Below are 24,813 nucleotides of genomic sequence, written 5' to 3'. Positions count from 1 at the left end.
TCACTGCCTTAAAAATCTTCTGTGCTCTGCCTACTCCTCTCTCCCTCCCCACTAACTCCTGGTAACTACTAATTTTTTTACTATTTCCATAGTTTTGCCTTTTCCAGAATTTGATACAGTTGGAATCACACAGTATGTAGCCTTTTTTAGATTGGCTTCTTTCACATGGTAATATGAGTTTAAGTTTCCTTTATGTGTTTTCACGGCTTGATAGTTCTTTTCTATTAGGCACAAAATAATATTCCACTGTCTGGATATACCACAGTTTATCTATTCACCTACTGAAAGACATCTTGATTGCTTCTAAGTTTTGGCAATTATAAATAAAGCTGCTATAAACATCCATGTGCAGATTTTTGTATGCACATAAGTTTTCAACTTCTTTGGGTAAATACCAAGGAGCATGATTGCTGGATTGTATGGTAAGAGTATGTTTAGTTTTGTAAGAAACTGTCAAACTGTTTTCCAAAGTGGCTGTACCATTTTGCATTCCCACCAGCAATGAATGTGAGTTCCTGTTGTTCCACATCCTCATCAGCATTTTGTTGCCAGTGTTTTGGATTTTGGCCATTCTAATAGATGTGTAGTGGTATCTTGTTTTAATTTGCAAATCCCTAATGACATATGATGTTGACCATCTTTTCAAATGCTTACTTGCCATCTGTATATCTTCTTTGGTGAGGTGTCTGTTCAGGTCTTTTGCCCATTTTTAAATTGGGTGTTCATTTTCTTGTTGTTGAATTTTAAGAGTTTTTATCAGATGTGTCTTTGGCAAATATTTCCTTCCAGTCTATGGCTTGTCTTCTCATTTTCTTGACATTGTTTTTCACAGAGCAATCGTTTTAATTTTAATGAAGTCCAATTTATCAATTATTTCTTTCATGGATTGTGCCTTTGGTGTTGTATTTAAAAAATCATCGCCATACCCAAGATCATCTAGGTTTTCTCCTATGTTATCTTCCAGGAGTTTTGTAGTTTTGCATTTTACATTTAGGTCTATGATCCATTTTGAGTTAATTTTTGTGAAGAGTGTAATGTGTGGGTCTAGATTCATTGTTTTGTATGTGGATGTCCAGTCACTCCAGAATCATTTGTTGACAAGAATATCTTTGCTCCATTGTGTTGCCTTTGCTCCTCTGTCAAAGATCAGTTCACTGCATTTATATGGGTATATTTCTGGGCTCTCTATTTTGTTCCATGAATCTATTTACCTATTCATTCACTAATACCACACTATCTTGATTACTGTAGCTTTACAGTAAGTCTTGAAGTAGGGTAGTGTCAGTCCTCCAACTTTGTTCTCCTTCAACACTGAATTGGTATTCTGGGTCTTCTGCCTTTCCACACAAACTGTAGAATGAGTTTGTCAATATCGACAAAATAATTTGCTGAGATTTTGATTGGGATTGCATTTAATCTGTTGATCAAGTTGGGAAGAACTGACATCTTGACAATATTGAGTCTCCATATCCATGAACATGGAGTCTCTCTCCATTTATTTAGTTCTTCTTTGACAGCTTTCATTAGAGTTTTGTAGCTTTTCTCATATAGATCTTGTACATATTTTGTTAGATTTATACCTAAATATTTCATTTTTGGGGGTGCTAATATAAATGGTAATGTGTTTTTAACTTAAATTCCACTTGTTCATTGCTGGTATATAGGAAAGCGATTGACTTTTGTATATTAACTTAGTATCCTGAAATTTTGTTATAATTGCTTATTGGTTCCAGGAATTTTTTGTGTATGTGCCAGTTTTGGATTTTCTACATAGACAGTTATGCCATCAGTGAACAAAGAGAGTTTTATTTCTTTCTTCCCAATCTGTATAACTTTTATTTCTTTTTCATGTCTTATTGCACTATCTAGGACTTCCAGAATGATGTTGAAAGGTGGTGGTGAGAGGGGACATCTTTGCCTTGGTCCTGAACTTAGCAGGAAAGGTTCAAGTTTCTCATCATTAAGTATGATGGTAGCTGTAGGATTTTGGTAGATGTTCTTTATCAAGTTGAGAAAGCTCTCCTTTATTCCTAGTTTGCTGAGAGTTTATATCATTAATGGTGTTGCATTTTGCCAAATGCTTTTTCTGCGTCTATTGATATGACCATGTGATTTTTCTTCTTTAGCTTGTTGATGTGATAAATTATATTAATTGATTTTTGAATGTTAAATCAGCTTTGCATGCCTAGGATAAATCCCAATTGGTCATGGTATATAATTCTTTTTATATTATAAATTGTTGAATTCAATTTGCTAATATTTTGTTGAAGATTTTCACATCTATGTTCATGATCGATATTGGTCTGTAGTTTTCTTTTCTTGTAACGTCTTTGTCTTATTTTGGTATTAGGGTAATGTTGGCCTCACAGAATGAGTTAGGAAGAATTCCCTCCTCTTCTATTTTCTAGAAGAGATTGTAGAGAACTGGTATAATTTCTTCCTTAAATGTTTGGTAAAATTCACCAGTGAACCCATAGGGGCCTGGTGCTTTCTTTTTGGAGGTTTATTAATTATTAATTCAATTATTTAATAGATATAGGCCTACTGAGATTGTCTATTTCTTCTCATGTGAGTTTTGGCAGATTTGATCTTTTAAGCAATTGGTCTATTTCATCTAGGTTATCACATTTGTGGGCACAGAGTTGTTCATAATAGTCTTTTATTATCTTTTTAATGTCTACAGTATCTGCAGTGATGTCCTCTCGTTTGTTTCTGATATTAGTAATTTGTGTCTTTTGTTTTTCTTAGTTAGCCTTGCTAATGGCTTATCAATTTTATTGATCTTTTTAAAGAAACAACTTTTGGTTTTGCTGGTGTTCTCTTTTGATTTCCTGTTATCAATTTCATTGATTTCTGCTCTAATTTTATTTTTTTTCTTTTGCTTACTTTGGATTTAATATGTTCTTCTTTTTCTAGTTTCCTAAGGTGGAAACTTAGATTATTGATTTTAGATCTTTCTTATTTTTTAATATATGCATTCAATTCTACAAATTTCCTTCTAAGCACTGCTTTCACTATATCCCAAAAATTTTGATAAGCTGTATTTTCATTTTCATTTGGCTCAAAATATTTTTTAATTTTTTTTGAGATTTCTTTTTTGACCTATGTGTTATTTAGAAGTGTGTTGTTTAATCTCCAAGTACTTTGGAAATTTCCAGCTTTCTGTTATTGATTTCTAGTTTAATTCCATTACCTGAGAATCAGCATTGTATGATTTCTATTCTTTTAAATTTGTTACAGTGTGTTTTATGATCCAAAATATGGTCTATATTGGTGAACGTTCCATGTGAGCTTGAAAAGAATGTGTATTCTACTGTGGTTGGATGAAGACGTCTATAGATGTCAATTATATCCAGTTGATTGACAGTGCTGTTGAATTCAACTATGTCCTTACTGATTTTCTCTCTGTTGGATCTGTCCATTTCTTTTTTTTTTTTTTTAATAATTTTATTTATTTATTTTCCCCCCAAAGCCCCAGTAGATAGTTGTAGGTCATAGCCGCACATCCTTCCAGTTGCTGTATGTGGGACGCGGCCTCAGCATGGCCGGAGAAGCGGCGCCTCAGTGCGCACCCTGGATCCGAACCCAGGCTGCCAGCAGCAGAGCACGCGCACTTAACTGTCAAGCCACGGGGCCGGCCCTGTCCATTTCTGATAGAAGGGTATTAAGGTCTCTAATTATAATAGTGGATTCACTTATTTTTCCTTGCAGTTCTATCAGTTTTGCCTCACTTATTTTGATGCTCTGTTGTTAGGCACATACACATTAAAGATTATTATGTCTTCTCAGAGAATTGACTTCTTTATCAATAATAACTGTCCTTGTTCTGAAGTCTGCTCTTTCTGAAATTAATATAAATACTCCCACTTTCTTTTGATTAGTTTTAGCATGATATATCTTTCTCCATCTCTTTACTTTTAATCATATGTGTCTTTATATCTAACGTGTGTTTCTTGCAGACAACATATAAGTGTATCTTGTTTGCAGGTCCATACTGATAGTCTCTGTTTTTTGATTGGTATATTTAGACCATTGACATTCAAGGTGCTTATTGATACAGTTGGATTAATCTCTACCATATTTGTTACCGTTTTCTATATGTTGCCTTTGTTTTTTTTATTTTCTCCTATTTTTATGTTTTTTTATGTTAATTTTTATTCATGTAGAATACATTTTTGCTGAAGTTGTGAGGTTAGGATCTAACTTAATTTATTTCCAGGTAGATAATCTGATTTTCCTAACATAAATATAAACATAAATGGTAGAAATATAAACTAATACACAACCTCTATGGAAGGCAATTTGGCAATATCTATTAAAATTACAAATGCACAAACCATGTGATCAGCAATTATACTTCTATGATTCTAGTCTACAGATATACTTGCATATATGCAAAATGACACATACACAAGGTTATTCATGATGTAAGTAGTTGTAAAACAAGATTAGAAACAACTTTAAAGTCCATCAATAGGAATTTACTAAATGAATCATGGTGCAACCATATAATACAAACTATGTAGCTGCTTTAAAGAAATTAGGAACTATCATACTGGTAAAGGAAAAAAAGCAAGGCGCAGAATAATGTGTAAAGATGGTATCATGTGTGTCAGGAAAGGAAAAAACAAAGAATATATATCTTACTGTATAGGCATAAATTATCTCTGGAAGGTTACATAGAAAACGGGAAACACCGATTCCTTTCAAGGATGGAACTGGGGAGCTCAGGGACAAATGGTGAGGGAGACTTTTCACCACATACTCTTTTGTAGCACGTGCTTATTCCAAAGAGAAATTAAAATAAAAAGGCCCAACATAGACATCACCTCTAAAACAAAACAAAACAAAAATAAAACAAAAATAATGGGAGTTTATTAAAAGAAAAAATGTTTTAAATATAAATACCCTGGGTACTGGGTACACAGGTATTTGTTATGCTATTAGTATTTTTCAATTAAAAAGTAATTGAAGAATATTCATTAGGTACTAACAGAGTAGGTGGCAGGATTATGATTATTTTAATTTTTCTTCTTTTCAATATTTTCTGTTTTTTCTACAATGAACACGTTATTTCTGTGATAAGAAAATAAGATTTTTTAATATTAAAATTTAAAAATAGAAATAAGTTGAAACCCAGAAAAAAATCACTATGTGGGAATAATGAATGTTGAATGCTCTCTGCAGATCATATAAAATGTTCATTATTAGGGTAAAAAAAGAAAGAATTACAGACTAGAGGATTTAAAAACAATATTGGTAAAAACGGAAGAAGAATCTCCTCCTCCTACCACCTCCTAATTCATGTGACCCCCACACAAACAGCTTTGATTAAATGGTTGGTCCGAGAAAATTCCTAGAAAACTATTCAAGTCTAGGCTAACTCTTATTGTAAGGGGGTAAAGTGAAATTCTGAAGACACATTAGTTCATGTTAACATTTATAAAGTCAACAGAGTGCTTGTTTAGAAGGGTGTGGAGGGTGGAGAATGCTATCAGTCAAAAACACAGGATGTGTTAAGAGTTTTAGGTCTGCAAAAGTCTGGGAATCATTCTTGTCATCAAGCTTGCATTCACTTGCACAGGTGAAAAGATGAAATTTCTCAGAACAATATTGCAGCAAATAAGGCAAATCAATTTTCTACAGTGATACAGTATCTATTTAGGCAACTAGTACTCACAAGCAGGTTTTCTTAAGTTCTTTATGTGACAAGTAATGTGCAAAAATACCTTTGCTTGAGAGGACCCTGCAGGTGCTCAAAGTACAGCTGGCCCAGGGAGTTTATGCTCATCACAACCTCCTCTTCAGACACCAAGTCTACCTTGAATGGGTTTGCCGTAACATGACACTTCAGATCTCCTTTGCCATCTGCCAATACCAGACTGCCTGTATCCCCTGAACATGAAATCAGCCTAGAAAACAAAGCAGGAAGAGAAAAATAAATTGCTATAGGTTTACATGGCTCAATGTGATTCTCAATTCAAATTAATGAGTTAGTAAATCAATATTCATGTGACATAGCATATATAGATAAGGCAGTGGAGAGCTATAATTGAGAGCATGGGCTGTGGTGTTAAGAGAGGTGGACTGAATACAGTTCTACCATGCACTAGACGTATAACACTGGACAAGTTAATCCATCTTTCTAGTCCTCAGTTTCCTCATCTGTGAAATGGAAATAATAAAAGCAAGAACAAAAAGAGCTTTTTGAGAGAATTAAATGAGATCCTGTAAAGCACTTGGCACAGTGCCTGACATATAATAAGCACTCAATAAATGTTAGCTGTCATCACCATTATTACCTTGGTCTGGACAGTCTAGTAACATTTAGGTGCATAGAATATAAACACTTCACTTTTCTCTCTCATTCCAACCATATACTCAGAAACCGAGGAAATAACACAGACTGGGTGACTGATCCACTGAATCCACAGTGAGATGTAACCAAGTCAAACTTTTATCTATTTATTGCTTGACTCCCATCAGCCCCCAATTTGGCAGGTAGACTGTTAGGATGTTTTGGATCCCCAGGAATTATGTAAGCTCAGAGGCAGCACTTAAAATCCCTCAAAGGTCTAGATATTTCTTTCTCTGGTGCACAGTCACCCTGGTAAATGGTCACAGGCCTCGTTAGGGAAGGTTAGGAAGGAGAGTTTTATGTTCTTATTATATCCTTAAAAAGTCCATCTCCATGGATTCTAGGCCTCCCTCCTCAAGCAAGATGCTTGGGTACTGGAAAGTAACTCTGTCTGAAGTTGTTTGAGAGGTTGTGTCTCACTGTTCATCAAACTTAAGTAGAGTTCTTTCAATTATTCCATCAAGTAAGACTTTAGTCGCTCTATCTCAGTCTAATGGATCCCTCGATACACTGTTCACTGCCCTGAGGGTTAAACCATTTTGAGTACCACATAGGCTCTGCTGCATGTTATGGAAACATGTCCACCTTCTCTCTAACAACTAAATGCTGCTACTTTCACTCTGCCACCTGGAGTCTCGTCATCTCCCCTGAAATCAGGGAGCCCATTTTAAGGTAATCATTTCCCAGCATTATCTCTAGCTCACACAAGGCATTCACTTACTACAATGCTTTCCAAGTGTTCCCTCATCAATGTACTTCTCAATGAAGTGAGTGTCTTCTGGATCCTCTGGGAGAACAGAATTAGGGGCTAGATGAACTGGGTGCATATCATATATCCACTTCAACAAATTTACCTCCCTAAGTCTTTGGATCATTTTTTCTACACTGTGCCAAGGAATTTCTGGTATCTCAGCTTCATTCAGCAGAGTCCATAGCTGTGTACAGGTTACAGTTAACCAACCCAAGAAAGGAACTAAAACCACTTCCAGCTGTCCAAGCTAGCATATCAAATCTAGATTCTCTGGTACATGTACCCACGCCAATAAATGCAGCATGATCCTAAAATTATGTTCTTTCCTTCCAGTCTAGGAATCTGTCAGAAATAATTTCCATGCATATTTCCCAAGTTTTTGCCTATGTAAAATCTTACAATTCTTTAGGTGTATAAGCTTCTCCTCCTGAGTTTGACTGTAATTGGCTCCCTAGGCATGTTGGGCTCTGACCCTGAGAGTGGGTCTGGAGGCAGTGAAGGGTGGCAGGGGGGACACACAAGGACCATTGGAATCCCATTGCATGGTATATCTTAGGTGAGGTCAACAAGTGGTGTCCAAGCAAGGTAGGATCAGCTTTATCAGACAGAGGAGGAGGAGCTGCTTCTGCTGGAATGGGAGGCTCAGTGGAATTTTGAGGTTTAGGTACTCAGAGTTATCCAAATCTTTTCAAATGTTGCTATTCAATTTTGAGGGGTCCTACCTTTTCCCAGTTAATGACCTAAATTCATAGACCTGATGAGGCTGTGAATTCAACTTATGGTCTAATTTAGCAAACCACAGAATCAAACTCTGTATCTGATTTTCAGCTACAAGGACTCTGTAGCTACAACAGATATGAGAGACTTTTATGATTGTCGTAGAAACCTATTAAGTTTCTGACAATGCCTTGAGCTAAGAATTTATTTTATTTTATTTTATTTTATTTTTTTGTGAGGAAGATCAGCACTGAGCTAGCATCTGGTGCCAATTCTCCTCTTTTTGCTGAGGAAGATTGGCCCTGAGCTAACATCTGTGCCCATGTTCCTCTACTTTATATGGGATGCCGCCACAGCATGGCTCTACAAGCAGTGCGTCGGTGCGCGCTCAGGATCCGAACCGGCGAACCCCAGGACGCCGTAGAGGAGCACATGCACTTAACCACTATGCCAGTGGGCCGGCCCCTTGAGCTAAGAATTTAAAGCCCTGAGACTGCTGTTTTCTTTCTTTAAGTTCTCCAGTGAAGTTAAAAGCAGCCAGGCGACCTCAGAGTTTTGGATTCTGTATGACAATCATGCTATGCTATGGTCCCACCACTTGGTCCTCCAGAGCCATGATTTCAATAGGCACTTTATTTCAGTCGACCACAGGTAGTAAATTCAAGTAACTTAGCCATGGAACGCCATGGTTTATTACTAGTTGTATTAGTTTGCTAGGGCTACCATAACAAAATACCACAAACTGGGTGGCTTAAACAACAGAAATTTATTTTCTCACAGTTCTGGAGGCTGGAAGTCCAAGATCAAAGTGTCAGCGGGTTTGTTTTCTTCTGAGGCCTCTCTCATTGGCTTTCAGATGACCATCTTCTTGCTGCGTCCTCACATGGTCATCCTTCTGTCTGTGTTATCTGTGTCCTAATCTCCTCCTCTTATAGGATACCAGTCGTATTGGATTAGAACCCACCCTAACAACCCCATTTTAACTTAATTACCTCTTCAAAGGCCCTATTTCTAAATACAGTCACATTCTGAGGTACAGGGAGTTAGGGCTTCAACATATGACTTTAGCGGGGTGGACACAGTTCACTCATAGCACTAATATCTCATCCTCTAATGATAACCAGGTCCTCAATGCCTTAAATCCAACTAGATCAGCTAACCAACCTCATATTTCCATCCTTGAGGGTCTGTTGCTTATACTTACTTCTGATACCAATGACGGTTATCAACCAAGATTCAACTGTAGATAACAGAAACAACTCTAGCTATTTTAAGCAGAAAGTAAATGACTTAACATGGGGGAATTAGGAGCTTACAATATCATGGGAAAGGTTGAGATAGCAGGTTTCTGGCTGGGTGTCCAGTAATGACCCCTAGAACAATACTGCATAATGTATGGCCAACAGAACTTCTACCTCAGCTATAATCAGAAAGTTGGGTAATCAGAAGTCACTATGGCAACTACTACGCTCCAGGATCATGCAACCTTAGCTGCAATCCAGAGATCAGGAAACCACTGCCCTAACTAGTTTGGTTCTAGAGCCATTCTACAGCTTCCAAATGCATACCAGCAAAATAGGCAACTCAGTTCTGAAATCAAGATACCTGGAAGTGCATCTGATTAGTGAAACCTGAATTACATCGGAAACTAGCTACATGGGAGCCTGGGAAATGGAGAAATGTAGTTTTTAGCTTCCTAGATAGTGCAGCAGCCAACGGCCCTCTAGAAAGAGGTTGGAACAGAAGCAGAACTAACATACCATATTTACTACACAAAGCTAATATCACCCTGACCCCCAAACATAGCACAGAAAAAAACCCCTACAGACTAATTTTACTTATGAACACAGATGTAAAAATGTCAAAGGATCTACTAGTAAAGTGAATTCTCCAGGATAGTAAAATATAATATATTGGATATATATGTGTGTAGATATAAACACACACACACACACACACACATATACACACACACACCCCCACTTGCCAAACTGCAAAGCCTTGAGAAGTCTTTTATAATTTCTGTTTCCGAAGTTCTTGGCATATAGTGCTTTAATGAATAGATATATTTTAAATTTCTGATGGTTCTATCATAACTGAATTAATTTCTCCTTATAATCTATTGACTTTTTACTAGATTTTCAGGGAAAAAATAATATGCATAAAACTATGATAATGATGTAGTGAAAATTAAAGCATCTGGCATAATTTTATATTTTCTTAGTGAAATAATATGAAAAACCAACAGAAATAAATACACAGAACCATTTGACATATCACTGGAAAGTGTGCTGAGAACTGATAATGATTCCACAGGTATATGAAAAATGCTTTAATCCCCAAAGATTCTTTTTCACTAGACACTGATTATTAATTTATCTCTGATTCTAAGTCAAATTACATGTTAGACTTCTGAGACTATGTTTAATTAAAAGTGAATCAGTCTAACTGATAAATTACTGTAAGCATGGGAGTTTGACTAGTGTATTAGATCTCTGGAGCCCTGATGCTAATGTGAGTGAGTAAATTAAATAGCTCTCCTTCTACTTGCTCCCACAGTCTGGTTGATAAACCATTTTCTTTGTGAGAAGGAGAGCAGGGATCAAAGGCTCTGCCTCTCCTCATTAATACGTGCTGATGAGTCAAATGGTGGATGAAGAGAAAACAGAATGGATAATATACAAAATGGATAAATCTATTCCCTAATAACTGAAAACTAGCTCTGCAAATGATTGTAGCTTTGAATAGTCAAAATAGGAGGCGCATACAAAATCTACTACACAAGGTACGGTAAAAGAACATATTGAGGGTGTATCCAAGATATTTTGTTTCTTGGCTTACCTTACAGTGCTTAGCTTGCTTGTGAGGACATCAGGAACTTCGTACCTAGGTTTCAGGGGAGTTTCTTCATTGATTTTAAGCCTGAAGATATTTCCCTCTATACCAGAAATTTCAGCCAAGAGAGGAACCTGGGAAAAGATACATGAGATTAATTTCAATGAGTTACTCCAGCGATGGTCAGTTCTACAGTCAAATTACAATAATTATAAAACTATGTTTAAATTATTATAGGCTAGGGCTGGCCTGGTGGCATAGCGGTTAAGTTCGTGCACTCCGCTTCGGCGGCCTGGAGTTTGTGGGTTTGGATTCCAGGCGCAGACCTACACACTGCTCATCAAGCCATGCTGTGGTGGCATCCCACATATAAAATAGAGGAAGACTGGCACAGATGTTAGCTCAGGGCCAATCTTCCTCACCAAAAAAAAAAAATAATAATAAAATAAAATTATTATAGGCCAAGCAAACTGGTGAACAACAGCAATCACGAAGGAAAAAGCTCCTCAATCTATGTATGTACCTGCTTGGCTATACCTCTGGTAGAGACAAGAAACACCTTCTATATGTTCTATGGCTAGGCAAACTTATAACTGTCCAGACCAGGACCTTTAAGAGTGAAAGGGGTCTCTATTAACAATTATACTGGATGACAGGCATAAACTGAAACTGCTCTTGGAAAACTGGAACACATGGCCATTAACTATAGATATGTTAAGAATAAGAGTTTGGTGTTAAAACCAAAGTAATTGGATTCTAGCTGAATGAAAGATGAAGGCTAACAAGCCACATAATAGAAAAGAATAGAGAGTAAAATGGCGGCATTGGGGTTCTCTAGATGAATGAGGTTTGCTGCACTAAAATCAGGCACTTCTGGTACACGTGGGAATAAGGCCTGGGGAACTTTCTCAAGAGACTGGGATAGTCTCAGCTTTCTCAAGAGGCTGGTGAATTTAGGTAAAATTCTACCAACAACGGGAGATGGAAGCAATGTAGAATTATAAAGAGAACACAGAATTAAAAAAAAAAACACAAAACAACAACAAACCCCAAGACAGTAGAAATGGCTGGATTTAGGTTACAAAATGAGGCATCTAGATCAGAAAAATACTTTAAGACAGTGTTTTTCAACTGGTGTGCCATGCTACACTGGTCGATTGCAAATCCTTCACTGAATGTGATGCCAAATTCTGGTTACAATTGGGTACATGTATTGTTACTGTAATGTCTGTTACGTGAAAGGCTAAGCCGGGTAGGCTGTGTGACATAGTGTAGAACGGGTACAATGTGGTGCAAGCAAAAATGATCTTATTGGAACTGATGCCTCTTGAGAATACAGGAAAGTAGTCAAGGCACTTAAACAGTGACACGACACTAAAGAGTGACCAGGTAAACAGTGCAGTGGCTGTGGCTGCTTTTACAGATATTCTTAAGACAGGGTTATGATGTAGTAGTGAGCATACTGTAACTATTTTTTTCCAGTTTTACTGCAATATAATTAACATATAACATTGTGTAAGTTTAAGGTGTACAACATGTTGATTTGATACACTCATATATCGTGAAGTGATTAGCACTATAGCATTAGCTAACACCTACATCACATCACATAATTACCATTTCCTTTTTGTGATGAGAACATTTAAGAACTACTCTCTTAGCAACTTTCACATATATAATAAGAGTATTATTAACTATAATCACTATGCCATACTTGGTAGATCCCCAGAACTTATTCATTTTATAGCTGGAAATTTGTACCCTTTGACCAATATCTCCCCTTTCCCTCCACCCCCAATCCCACTGTAATTATTGCTTACATGTTGTTCTTTTGTATATTTGAATTACTTCCTGTGCCATCAGAATTCTAAGGTTTGAAAATGTGTCCAAACACAAATAAAGCTGAAATCCTGTTCGATTATGTGTTGTCTCCTAAATTAGACATATATTTCCATTGCTCTCTCAAATTCAATTCAACTAACAATTATTTGGCATCTAGTACTGTGATGTGCTGTAAAAAAGATTACTAAACTCTTAGGGAAACAGCAATTTAGAGGAGACGAAACACATACACAGTAAACGTAAAGCATTTTATACGTGCTGAAGTGGAAGGAGAAAGTCAGTGCTGTGAGAGAAAAAGGAAGGGGGATACTGATGGTGACTATATGGAGAAAGGTTCTGGGACATCTCTCTGGAGGAGGAGGGACTTAAGCAGGGCCTTCAGGGATTAGTAGGACTTTGGGCAGGCAAAAATGGGAAAGAACCTTCTAAGCAGAGGGCACATAGGTTGTCTGTCTATATGATTAACAAATTGCATCTAGTTCATGCACTCCTCCTATTTTTAGTAAAATAGCTTTCTTTAATGTTTTTTTAAACCAAACACTGGTCTGAATGTTCTGCTCTTGAGGCTGTAGCCCAGGAAAGAATCCTAATTATATGAGAGGAGGTAGCAATAACCCTGCTTTTACCATAATGACCTTACGTAACCAAACTTACAAATCAGAGTCAAACTGCCATTTCGTTTTCATTTTAACTCAATTAAGTAAGCAAATTTTTCCAATAGGTAACCCTTTTCAAGGTAATATCCAGATTCATTCTTATCTCTTATTATCACCAACATAGCTTTTCATGTTCCAAGCACATTTCCTTAACCTTAGTATGCATTTGCTTCTATGATCTGGCTCACGCTGTTGTTTTTATTGGCTTATTTTTTTATTTTTTAACAGCAGCAGACGCTCAGAAGTCCAATAAGCAAAGCTACTTGGGTTAAAGACAGTGGGGAGTGGCTCAGAGCCCCTACCTTTGAGCCCCCTCCCCTCCCTGCATTGAGCCCTGACACATCTCCATGGAAACCTAGGCTCTGTGGTTGACAGTTTATTTTATTTATTTTTTAAATAATTTTATTTATTTATTTTTTTTCCCTCAAAGCCCCAGCAGATAGTTGTGTGTCATAGCTGCACATCCTTCTAGTTGCTGTATGTGGGACACGACCTCAGTGTGGCCGGAGAAGCGGCGCGTCGGTGCGCGCCTGGGATCCGAACCCAGGCCACCAGCAGTGGAGCATGCACACCCAACCGCTAAGCCACGGGGCCGGCCCTGTGGTTGACAGTTTAAAAACCACTTGCCTGGACTTCTCAACTGCCAGTTATTGATTCTTCCACCAAAACCTTGCTCTGTAAAAGTCTGGATATGATATAGTCTTCCGGACATGTTATATTCTTCTATCTAAAACATTAAGAATTTCTAGATATTCCTGTTCTTCTCTAGGGACCTGTTTGGACATTTATGAAAAAATAATACACAAATAAATTACTAAATCTATTCCTCCTATTAGTGATGATTGGAAATGACAATGAAAAAATACGTTAAGAAGTTACAGAAGTCAGATTAAATTATTTAGTGTTAATACTTAGATAATAGTAGCAGTTACACTCAAATTACAGCAAGATGGATTTATGTAAAATAAGTGAAGAAACATATAACTAAACATTTTTAGTTTAGGTGAGACAGCATGGGCTTTGCTCCCTTAGAAATATTTAAGATGTGTAAATGTCTCCCTACACAGAGAAGATGAGATAAATTCAGAGAAAGGAATACATTTTAGAGGTTCCTTTTAGTACTACAAGTCTCTACCTGGTTTTTCATAAACCTTTATTCAGAGGCTCACTTCTCATAGTCTGGAAAAGAGTCTTTACTTCCGGGCCGGCCCGGTGGCTTAGCGGTTAAGTGCGCGCGCTCCACTACTTGCGGGCCGGGTTCGGATCCCGGGTGCGCACCGATGCACCACTTCTCCGGCCGTGCTGAGGCCGCGTCCCACATACAGCAACTAGAAGGATGTACAACTATCTACTGGGGCTTTGGGGAAAAAAAAAGGAGGAGGATTGGCAATAGATGTTAGCTCAGAGTCGGTCTTCCTTAGAAAAGGAGGAGGATTAGCATGGATGTTAGCTCAGGGCTGATCCTCCTCATAAAAAAAAAAAAAGTGTCTTTATTTTCTTTTCCTATCTTATTTCTCCCATACTCAATAAAAACAAAACCTGGTAGTCTGTAATCCATAAGTCTAGTTTTTTTGGCCCCATGGGCAAAAATATCACACAGGTTGCAAAAAATCATGTGGTAGAAACAGTCTCATCTATGTATCCAATTGATTGGATACATAGATACAGTGGATTGATGATATTAAAACAAAATTTTTATTCACCCAGAACTGCAAATCACAACTAGTAGAGACTGTAACTGAGTTACCAGAACAGTCCTAGAACACATATTTAAATGGCAGTGGGAATTAAGAAGGGAAATTATGACCCCCATCAACTTCTTTTTGGGTAGATCTTGCTTTTCCTCTGGCACCAGGTGTCTTCACTATACTGTAAGGAACAGTTAACCTAAAAACCCTAGAAGAGTGAGCAACAATCTCTCCTAGCTGTTGATCAAGACCTCCCAGGATTCAGAGAGTGATCTAAGAGTTCATTAAATTGCTGTAGGGCACTAACTGCCCCTTCCATAGTTGCAGCCAGTTGGTTTATTGTAAGCACTGATTCCCTAAGGAGAACGTTGGCCAGTTCACGCTGGTTGTTAGCCTGTTCCCCAAGGACAACAAGCCTGTGCTTCTGATTCTTTGGCCAGTTCCCAAATTAGCTGCCTGTTCCTGGACATTTCTGCAGAAACAGTACTGGCTAACAAGTATTAGCTGTGCCTTATCTGCTGAGGAGGTGGGTGGTTGGGCAAAGTCCCATTTTCATCAGGCGTAGATGAAGAGGCAAGGGATAACTTCATGGCAGTACTCAGAGATATCCCTGCATCCTTGGAGAAGCTGCTACAAGTGTTGTCTCTGGTGAAAACTTGCAGAGAGGCCGCAAAAGAAAGTAAACATGTTGCCAAATGGTCATCCATGTCATGAGAAAGCATCAAAATTAGCAATATAAAGTAGGTCAAAGACATAGGTCTGTTCCGGATAGCCTTGCTAGCAGGGTTTTTTAGCTAGACTCAGAAGACAGCATAAATTCCCTGCTGTCAAGTCACAAGACTAGATCTTCTGTCTCTCAATCCAGGTCAAATTTTCACTGAAGGATAAAAAAACTGATAATAGTAGGAAAAAACAGTTCTAAAAAACTGTTTTACTCAAAAAAAATGTTTTACTCCTTTCTTTTTAGATTTTCTTCTGGAAGCTTCTTTATCAAATATCATCAGGAATAGGCAAGATACTACATCGGGACCCTATGTGAGAAAACTTAAGCTTTTGAACCTGCAACCAGCTTTTCTTCAAAGCCTAGATGTCCTGACCTAGAGACAATATACAGGACAACACTTCAGCTTGTTCTGTAACATTACTATGTCCCAGGAACATCGTGTTTGCTATAGACTGAATTGTGTCCCCCACACCCCATTCATATGTTGAAGCCCTAACCCTCAATATGATGGTATTTGGAGATGGGGTCTTTGGGAAGTGACTGGGTTTAGATGAGGTCATGAGAGTAGGGTCATGATGAGATTAGTGCCCTTACAAGACCAGCTTGTTAGCTCTCTCTCCACTATGTGAAGATACAATAAGAAGGCAGTCACAAGCCAGGAAGAGGGTCCTAACCAGACACCTTGATCTTGGACTTCCCAGACTCCAGAACTGTGAGAAGTAAATGTCTGTTGTTTAAGATACTGAGTCTATGGTATTTTGTTATGGCAGCCTGATTTAAGACAATGTTGAATAAATGGTGGTTCTGTTTCCTGGTTGCTTATTAAGAGGCAGATTGGGAGAAGGGGATTGGGAAGGAGGATTTCAAAAATTGACAACAGATCTTGACAACAAAGTCACTGCTTTAAGAGTTTTAATGGTGTGGTGGCAGGCAGGCACTAAGAGTGCTGGGTTTGTCAGAATCTGCCTAACCAGTGATATCTGAGAACTGCAGCTGTGAGCTAAATATGATCCTGTTACACTTTGGGCTCTGTCTCTCTGAACCTGAAATAAAAAGCTATCATTCTGAGTAAGTGGATGCACGCAGCTTGTTTTAAATCTCCAGACCACACCCATACCATATTCTAATGTGAAATCTCCCATGAAGCACACATCTCATCCCAGAAACAACCTCTGCTGGAGGCTCCTTGACTATGCAGGAAGCTTGATATAAGGTTCAGGCAATTTTAGAGATTACTGTCTGGATCCTTGTTGTCCTTATCAGACTGAAAGAGGGCAGGAAACCTTAAGTCTCTGTTAGCCGTCTCAACTCCAAGTGACAATGAGGGCATTAAATTGGAGTTCAGCCCAGAATTTTAGGGTGACCTTCCAAAACATATACATTTGCATGTATATGCCTGAGATTAGAACATGCAGGTTCCCTCTGCAGCCCCAATGTTTCCAATACCTGAACATGAAGTCTGTTCCAAGGGGTCCTTGAAGTTCTCAGTCTTGGAAGCCATGTTGCTGATATCCTAGATAACTTGCCCTTGATCACGGGGCTCCTCAGCTCCCTTCTGAGCCATGTGCTGTCTTATGCTGAGATCTTGTGGGTCCTCCTGGCCTGTGGCTTCTTTTCTTTTGAAGGCATCCAGATCTGGGGGCCTCTGGTTCTGACCTGACCTGAACAGCATTGTCCCTCACATTTTCAGGATCCAAAGAGAGAGGTGTGTAGAGAAGTCTTGTAAAAGGCTGTGTGGGGATCCACCACTAACTGCACTGGTATCAAGCTGTGTTAGGAATTTGCATTTTGGCTCACACTGGTATTCAGGGTGCTTTTGCCTCATTTATTTGCTTCAGTATGTGTCTTCATGACAGTGGATTGTTTGGGTGCCCAATATACTGAGCCCTCCCCAAGGATGGAAAGGGATTCCTGCCCTGACCATGGGACAGCTACCATTCTCCAGGGTTAGACATATTGGAGACAGGAAGCAAAATGAGCAAATGAAGGAAAAATGAGACAGGAAGGTACCTGACATCTGGTGGCAGGCCTAATGACTCCTGGAAGGTCTCTGGTGGATTCCTTGCATTTCCTGGAGTCAACTGCTTCTGCTGACCCTGAATACAGGGGTTTGGCTGGCTGTCAGGCTATTAGACCACACGCAAATGGCAGGTGGCTCTCCAGGAAGGAAATTAGTGCTGCCCTATCTTTCCCCACAAACAGCTATCAAACTAGGCTCCCAAAGGATGTGTAGTATGGGAGACTTGGATCAGCAGTAGAGAACCTATGACTTCAGGGGTACCATGAGCTGAGAACTTGAAGGTGTCAAAGATGCCAAGCAAGTGGGCAAATTCCTCCAGAAAAAATGGGTGGTATAAAAGCAGCAATAGGTTTTGGAGAAAGGCTAACCATCCCATCTGTCCCATCTGTGTAGTTGAGAGAGATGAACTAAGTTCACTGTCACCATAACTATATCCTTAAGTAACCAGAATTGGGGACAGGGATAGAGAACACAGAACTGTTGATATGATTCTAGCCCCTATCTTGAATTTGGGCAAGAAAGCTATGCTAGAAGATTCCACATCTATGAAATGGCTAAACTTTCTAAAACTTCATCAGGAATGTAGCCTCCTTACTGTGCAACTGCTCCTCCTGTCTAGGAATAAAGTTGGGACCCTTTGCTAAATTAAAGGCCTTACAAATGTTATAGAGAACCTCCTGACGTTGTGGGGCAGTTTTTGTTCTGTCTTCTCTGAGGAGATCCCCAGTGCAGCACTATAGGGCAAGAGCTATGGCACTCACAGGGAGATCTCTCACAGCTTTGTGGTGAAAGTGGGGATTTCTTCTCAGTCTGCTTCTTGAAACTAACTAACAAGGATTTGTTAGTTAGTTGGTGGAGTTACTATCTAAGCTGTTAGGTGACCTAGACTGCATGGCTTTAACAATGTCTTTCAGTTATACGAATTACCAATGAAGTCAGATTGGTCTGAGAGGCCTTAGAAGCTTAGGATGCCTTTAGAAGATGAGGGAGGATCTGGAAGTCAGGGCCAGCCTGGGAGCATCAGGTACTTGTGCACAGCCACACTGCCTAGCCCAGCCCATAGAGCACTTCCTTTACGACTGGCCCACCTGTGTGGCCATCTGAAGAGGTGTGGCAACTTGACAGGTAAGAAAAAGCACTTAGGATATACTGCTCTAATCCTTTCGGTATGTAGTAACTATGGTGATCTGCTAGTGAAGCAGCTCTGGATATGGAACATACATTCATTCATTCATTCATTCATTTATTTTTGTGAGGAAGATCAGCCCTGAGCTAACATCCATGCTAATCCTCCTCTTTTTGCTGAGGAAGACCGGCTCTGCGCTAACATCTATTGCCAATCTTCCTCCTTTTTTTCCCCCAAAGCCCCAGTAGATAGTTGTATGTCATAGTTACACATCCTACTAGTTGCCGTATGTGGGACGTGGCCTCAGCATGGCCGGAGAAGCTGTGCGTCGGTGCGCGCCCGGGATCCGAACCCGGGCCGCCAGCAGCGGAGCGTGCGCGCTTAACTGCTAAGCCACGGGGCCGGCCTGAGATGGAACATTTATGACTTAGGTTTTCAACTGCATAGTCCCTTGCTCCCCTGACTCGCCCACATTCACTGAGGTTTGGACATTCACTGAATTTGTACCTTGCTCAGGCTGCATGCTCAACTGTATGTTACATAATAGTGATAGGAAGAATATGGGTGCTTGATAGAGGCAACAGATGCAGGTGGAAATTCTGATTCCTAGCTATGTGACTCAGAGCAAAGGACTTTCTAGACTTCAAATTCCTTATCTGAAAGGAAGGATTATCTGAAAATTATCTGAAAATAATACAATATACCTCTTAGTTGTATTATGAAGACTGACTGAAAGGAAACAACATTTGTAAAACATCTAGGAAAGCATCTGATACACAGGCAATCTATAAGTTGACAGTCATATTACTTTTATAGTAGGCAGTATTAGTGTAGATACGAAAAAGATGACATTACTTCTCTAACAAAGCTTTTTTTGAAGCATACATGGTTTTTTAATTAGCCTTTCTAGAAATTTTCTTCATTCAACCAAAATAAATATAGAAAAAAATAATTCTCTGTAGAAAATACTTCTATCTCACCTTAGTTGCTTCACTGATGATTTGGAATTTAGTGCTGTCTTTGTCCGTTGTGACTGAGTCTAGTAATGCCTGACAGGTGGACTTCTTGGAAAGCCGCTGTTTCTGACGCCTAGAGATATGGAGTATACAGATGCCTGAGAACTAATCATGACTGTCAGCATCCAACAGACTATATTATCAGGTGGAAGTCATTAAAATTCGTTGATAGTAAGTGAGTTGGCACAGAGAGTATTAGTTGTTCAACATAACACTGCTCAAGGATGGTATTTTGTCCTCTTTATTGAGAAGGTGCGGCAGTTTACATAGATGACATTAATTAGCTTGCTAATTCCCTTCCCTCTTTCCATGAAATGTATACTTTAATAGAAATTCAGTAAATTCTAGTGGAAATCCAATATAATCTAGCAGTTTAACAAGGTGCCAGGAGTTCACTATAGAATTCCCTTTAACGTACCCGTTCAGAATTAAAATGATATGATTTTCTTCCTCTAAAACAGTGTGAATAAATTAGAAAGTTATGGTACATGATATGTTATTTTGTGATTTCAGTTTTAGGACCATCTAAAGGTAAATACTTAAAAAAAAAGATTTTAAAGAAATCTTTTTTGAGGCTCTGGGGAAACATAATCTTATATAGTAGTGCTGGGAGTATAAAATGGTACAATCCCTATGGAGGAATAGCTGGTAATAGTTAAAATTTCAAACACATTTACTCTTTGACCTAGTAATCCTGCTCCTGGAAATTCATCTTATAAATACATTTGCATGTGTAGGAAATGACATAGGTATAGCTTTTCATTGTGGCAGTGATATTACAGTAAAAGATGAAAAACAACCCAAGGGTCTAGAAATAGGAGAGAAACTGAATAGATGATAGTACATCTACCCAATGGAATACTATACAGCTGTAAAAAGAGAGGACAATCTCCAGAGTGGTGTAAGCAAGGCAGTGATGTAAGAATATATGTATTTACAAAAAGAAATACTGGAAGGATAAATAAGAAATTAATAAATCTGGTTACTTATACGGACAAGATGAGGAATGGGGTAGAAGGGGATAGGAATGGGAGTAACACTTTTCAATGTATATCTTTTTATATTATTTGATTTTTGAAACATGTAAAAGTATTATCTATCCATGGGCTGGCCCTGTGGCTTAGCAGTTAAGTGTGCATGCTCCGCTACTGGCGGCCCGGGTTCGGATCCCGGGCGTGCACCGACGCACCGCTTCTCCAGCCATGCTGAGGCCATGTCCCACATACAGCAACTAGATGCATGTGCAACTATGACATACAACTATCTACTGGGGCTTTGGGGATAAAAAGAAAAAAAGGAGGAGGATTGGCAATAGATGTTAGCTCAGAGCTGGTCTTCCTCGGCAAAAAAAAAAGAGGAGGATTAGCACGGATGTTAGCTCAGGGCTGATCTTCCTCACACACACAAAAAAATTATTATCTATCCAAAAACATAACATTTTAATATTAGTTTAAAAACACTTTGACTTTTAAAATAAAATACCTGTTTACTGAGAAATTTAAATAATACAGTAGTAAGTGTATAAAATTAAAGGTGAATGTCTCCTGTCTGATGAATTTCTTTTTTTTTTTTGTGAGGAGATCAGCCCTGTGCTAACATCTGCCAATCCTCCTCTTTTTTTGCTGAGCAAGACTGGCCCTGGGCTAACATCTGTCCGCATCTTCCTCCACTTTATATGGGACGCCGCCACAGCATGGCTTGCCAAGCAGTGCATCCGCGCGCTCGGATCCAAACCGGCGAACCCCAGGCTGCTGCAGAGGAGCGCGCACACATAACTGCTTGCCCCACCCAGCCGGCCCCTGATGAATTTCTTTTTTTTTTTTTTTTTTTGTGAGGAAGATCAGCCCTGAGCTAACATCCACGCTAATCCTCCACTTCTTGCTGAGGAAGACTGGCTCTGAGCTAACATCTATTGCCAATCCTCCTCCTTTTTTTTTTCCCCCCCAAAGCCCCAGTAGATAGTTGTATGTCATAGTTGCACATCCTCCTAGTTGCTGTATGTGGGACGCCGCCTCAGCATGGCCGGAGAAGCAGTACGTCGGTGCATGCCCGGGATCTGAACCCGGGCCACCAGTAGCAGAGCGTGCACCTAACCACTAAGCTGCGGGGCCGGCCCCCATCCTGATGAATTTCTTCATCATTATATTCTTAATTGACCCTCTCCTAAGAAAGCCTATCAGTTCTCAAAATTTAATAAACATCAATTTTGAAATATTGTCAGAAATGTTTTGATCTAGGCAGTACATTTCCTCTCTTTACCTGTAGAAAGCAATCTTGCTGCAGTCTTTGAAAACGTTTTTATCCACAGCTTCATCTTCAACACTAAATAAAAAGACATTTTAAGAAACTTATTTTACACAGGGTTTGTGAATCCAATTTTTGTATCTTCTTTAACCATAGTATGAACATGGGAAATAAACCTCTGCAATGCAAAACTGTGTCACGGCCATCACATAACATGATAGCATGTGTGCTGCAGAATAACATCCTTTTGTAAATCACCCAAGGTAAACATCAAAACATCAAGTTCTCAGATTACCCTGAAAGCAATGGAAAAAGATCACTGTCACTTATGAGGAAGGCTTCGTTTAAAATAATGACTGAAGGCTATGACTACAAAAATAAAATCTGAAGGAGCAAAAACAAACAAAAACTCCCAAACCAAACAAACAAAAACAACTCACACACCTATTTATTCAACAAAATATTTTCAGAATATTCTTACTGAGTGCTGGACTCTGAAGAAGATATGAAGGATTTTGTCTGAGCTTTCTGCAAGAGCCTAACCAACAATCACAAATCAACCTGACAAATGCTTTAATAGAGGTACATGCAAGGCGCTAGAATAAGAATAGAAACACATGTAAAAGGAAAATCTTTTGCTTTTTAAGATGATGCTGACAATCTAGGGGCCAATGTTTTTTAAAACTAAGTTCCCAGGAGAGCAGTTCTTGGAACAGAATGTGAACAAGAAGTATATATATTGCCACTTGAGTATATATATTTAAATTAGCCTCCATATGATTAAAACAACTATCGGCTATAAGGGGAAAAAAAACACTGGCCTTCATGCAGAGGTGTCCTCAATACAGCCGTAGTCAGCATTCCCGTGATTACACAGGAAGTTGATTGAACACAAATTTCAAAATATTATGAAAACAAGCCCAGACAGATACACTTGGCCATACTAAAAATTGTTTATCGTGGAAGTAATCAAATCCTTCATTGACTCAGGCTTTGTCACTGTTTCTTTTAATCAGGTTTCCAAAGACAAGAGAAATTTGCAGTCTTCTCTTTCCAGCTTTGAAGAATGAGCTCTGGAATGATATAGGAAGAGTTGGGTATAGCTGAACTTGGAAAGCAACATGCTTGAAATTCATGTTAGCGTTCTGACCACACCTCTTCCACTGTTTTGTTAACCATCCTGAAAATATTTTATGAGGGGCTAGCTATTAATATCAACTAATTCCCTGGGGAATGAAGAAAAAAATGATAAAGATGAAGTGCATGAATATCAAACATGCAAATAAGAAGGTCAATCAAACAACCGACAAAACGTTCAAAGCCAGAATGTTGCTTTCGGGTACTTTCTGGTGCTATACCCTGCCTCCAGGACCCTGGAGTCGGTCCCTGCAGAACCACTGGGCCTTTACCTGATTTCCTCTTTCCCGGCAGCGTCCATGGCCTCCCAGTCAATACGATTGGCTCCCAGCTCTCAGGCCAAGTCTGCGAGCGATCTTTTCAAAACGCCGATTGGCCGTCTTTCTAAATTACAACCAGCGCTTCACCACCGTCAAGTTTCTGGGAAATGGAGTCCCCTCCAGGTCCTTACGGAGTGACAAATCGATTCCTGCTCCTGGATTTCCAGGCCCAAACTAGCGTTTCCACAGGGATTTATTTAGCATATTTTTCTTGGTTATGAGTGGCTGATGAGTAACTGCTTTCATTAGGAACCAAAACTGTCTTTGCAGTGGAGGGGGCGTGCACTCAGAGCCCTAGAGGATGAAAATCAGGAGCTTGAGAACCAGGAAGTAACGAGATGTTCTATCTCAGCGACGGTCATGCCAGATATTGAAACCTGACCCACTCTTTCCCGGTTTTTAGTTTTGAGTAGAAAATGCCGGCCAGCTCTTCGCCGGAAGGTGATGTTCTGCGGCCAAACTCTACCGTAGCATCATACTCTTCAGGGCTAGAAGGGGCTTTTTTAAGGGGTTATCTATTATACCAGTTTAGGAATCGCTTCTGCTCCACCACGGCCAAATTCCAGTCTTTGCTTAAATACCTCTGGAAACCGAGAACTCACTACTAGAGGCCAAACAGGCAGCCAGACTTATGGCTCTCCCAGGCTTCTGGCCCCGGCGTCTGACTTTGACTTAAACGGGATGAGGTCTGGGGCGAATGGGAGGAGCAGAGATGCTTGCCTGGTCCCCAAACCCTTTAAGGACTAGGAGAGAGGAGAAGAGCCCACCAAAGCGGAGATGGCTACTCGTGATCATCCTAAGGCTCCAAGGTGACCAGATTACAAGAAGAGGACGCCTGCTCAGCACGTCCAAAAGCTCACACGAAGCCGCGACGACCAAGTGCAAGAAGAGCCGCTGGGTCGCAAAACTAATAGGCCCCGCGAGGTTTCGAGGACCCGGATGATCCAGCCCCCAGAGCTGAGCCGGAAGAGGGCGGGACGAACCGGAAGAAGGTGAAATGCTTTCGGTAGGCAATCCATGGCTGTGAAGATGGCGGCGACTGCGTGGCTTCAGGTGCTGCCTGCCATTCTTCTTCTGGGGGCTCAGCCGTCCCCACTGTCTCTCTTCGGTATAGGACCGGCACCCGTTGCTGCTGCTGACCGATCCAAGTGGCACATTCCGATGCGGTCGGTGAGTCTTTGCTTCTGAGGCAACTGAGCCTGGAGGAGCAAGGGGTGGGGCTACGGCGGCCCAAGGGGTCCAAGAAGGTTCGTAAAAGTCCGCTTCCAAAGCGCTGAAATTGCTGGGAGCGTCCGTGTCGCTAGTTAACAGGGATCCACCTCCCTAGAGTGGAAAGCCGTGCGTTTCTGTGGGTTGATTAGCAGGAATGTCAGAGCCAC

General features: G+C 39.7%; 2 protein-coding genes across 11 annotated transcripts in view; one reads left to right on the top strand and one right to left on the bottom strand.

The window, feature by feature from the left end:
- GANC (glucosidase alpha, neutral C) overlaps positions 1-24,482 on the bottom strand; it is a 77,780-nt gene extending 53,298 nt beyond the window's left edge. For 7 of the 8 annotated variants that reach the window (XM_058541331.1, XM_058541332.1, XM_058541333.1 and 4 more), the window contains exons 1-5: positions 23,387-24,482; positions 21,993-22,055; positions 19,698-19,806; positions 10,668-10,795; positions 5,730-5,912 (exon numbers count right to left, since the gene is read on the bottom strand). In XM_058541331.1, the coding sequence (XP_058397314.1) occupies positions 5,730-5,912; positions 10,668-10,795; positions 19,698-19,806; positions 21,993-22,055; positions 23,387-23,415 (512 nt within the window). In that variant the 5' untranslated portion in view covers positions 23,416-24,482. Of the gene's footprint in view, positions 1-5,729; positions 5,913-10,667; positions 10,796-15,101; positions 15,516-19,697; positions 19,807-21,992; positions 22,056-23,386 lie in introns of those variants that run through there. The other variant, XM_058541338.1, reaches the window with a different exon arrangement.
- Positions 24,375-24,813, top strand: part of TMEM87A (transmembrane protein 87A) — a 37,310-nt gene continuing 36,871 nt past the window's right edge. Inside the window, exon 1 of one of the 3 annotated variants that reach the window (XM_058541341.1) lies at positions 24,375-24,604. In XM_058541341.1, the coding sequence (XP_058397324.1) occupies positions 24,452-24,604 (153 nt within the window). In that variant the 5' untranslated portion in view covers positions 24,375-24,451. The remainder of the gene's footprint in view (positions 24,605-24,813) is intronic. The other 2 variants (XM_058541343.1, XM_058541342.1) reach the window with 2 other exon arrangements.

Source organism: Diceros bicornis, chromosome 5 (assembly GCF_020826845.1).
Source record: "Diceros bicornis minor isolate mBicDic1 chromosome 5, mDicBic1.mat.cur, whole genome shotgun sequence".
Taxonomy (NCBI): domain Eukaryota; kingdom Metazoa; phylum Chordata; class Mammalia; order Perissodactyla; family Rhinocerotidae; genus Diceros; species Diceros bicornis.
Note: the sequence above shows the minus strand (reverse complement) of the source record. Positions and strands in the feature narration are given on the sequence as shown.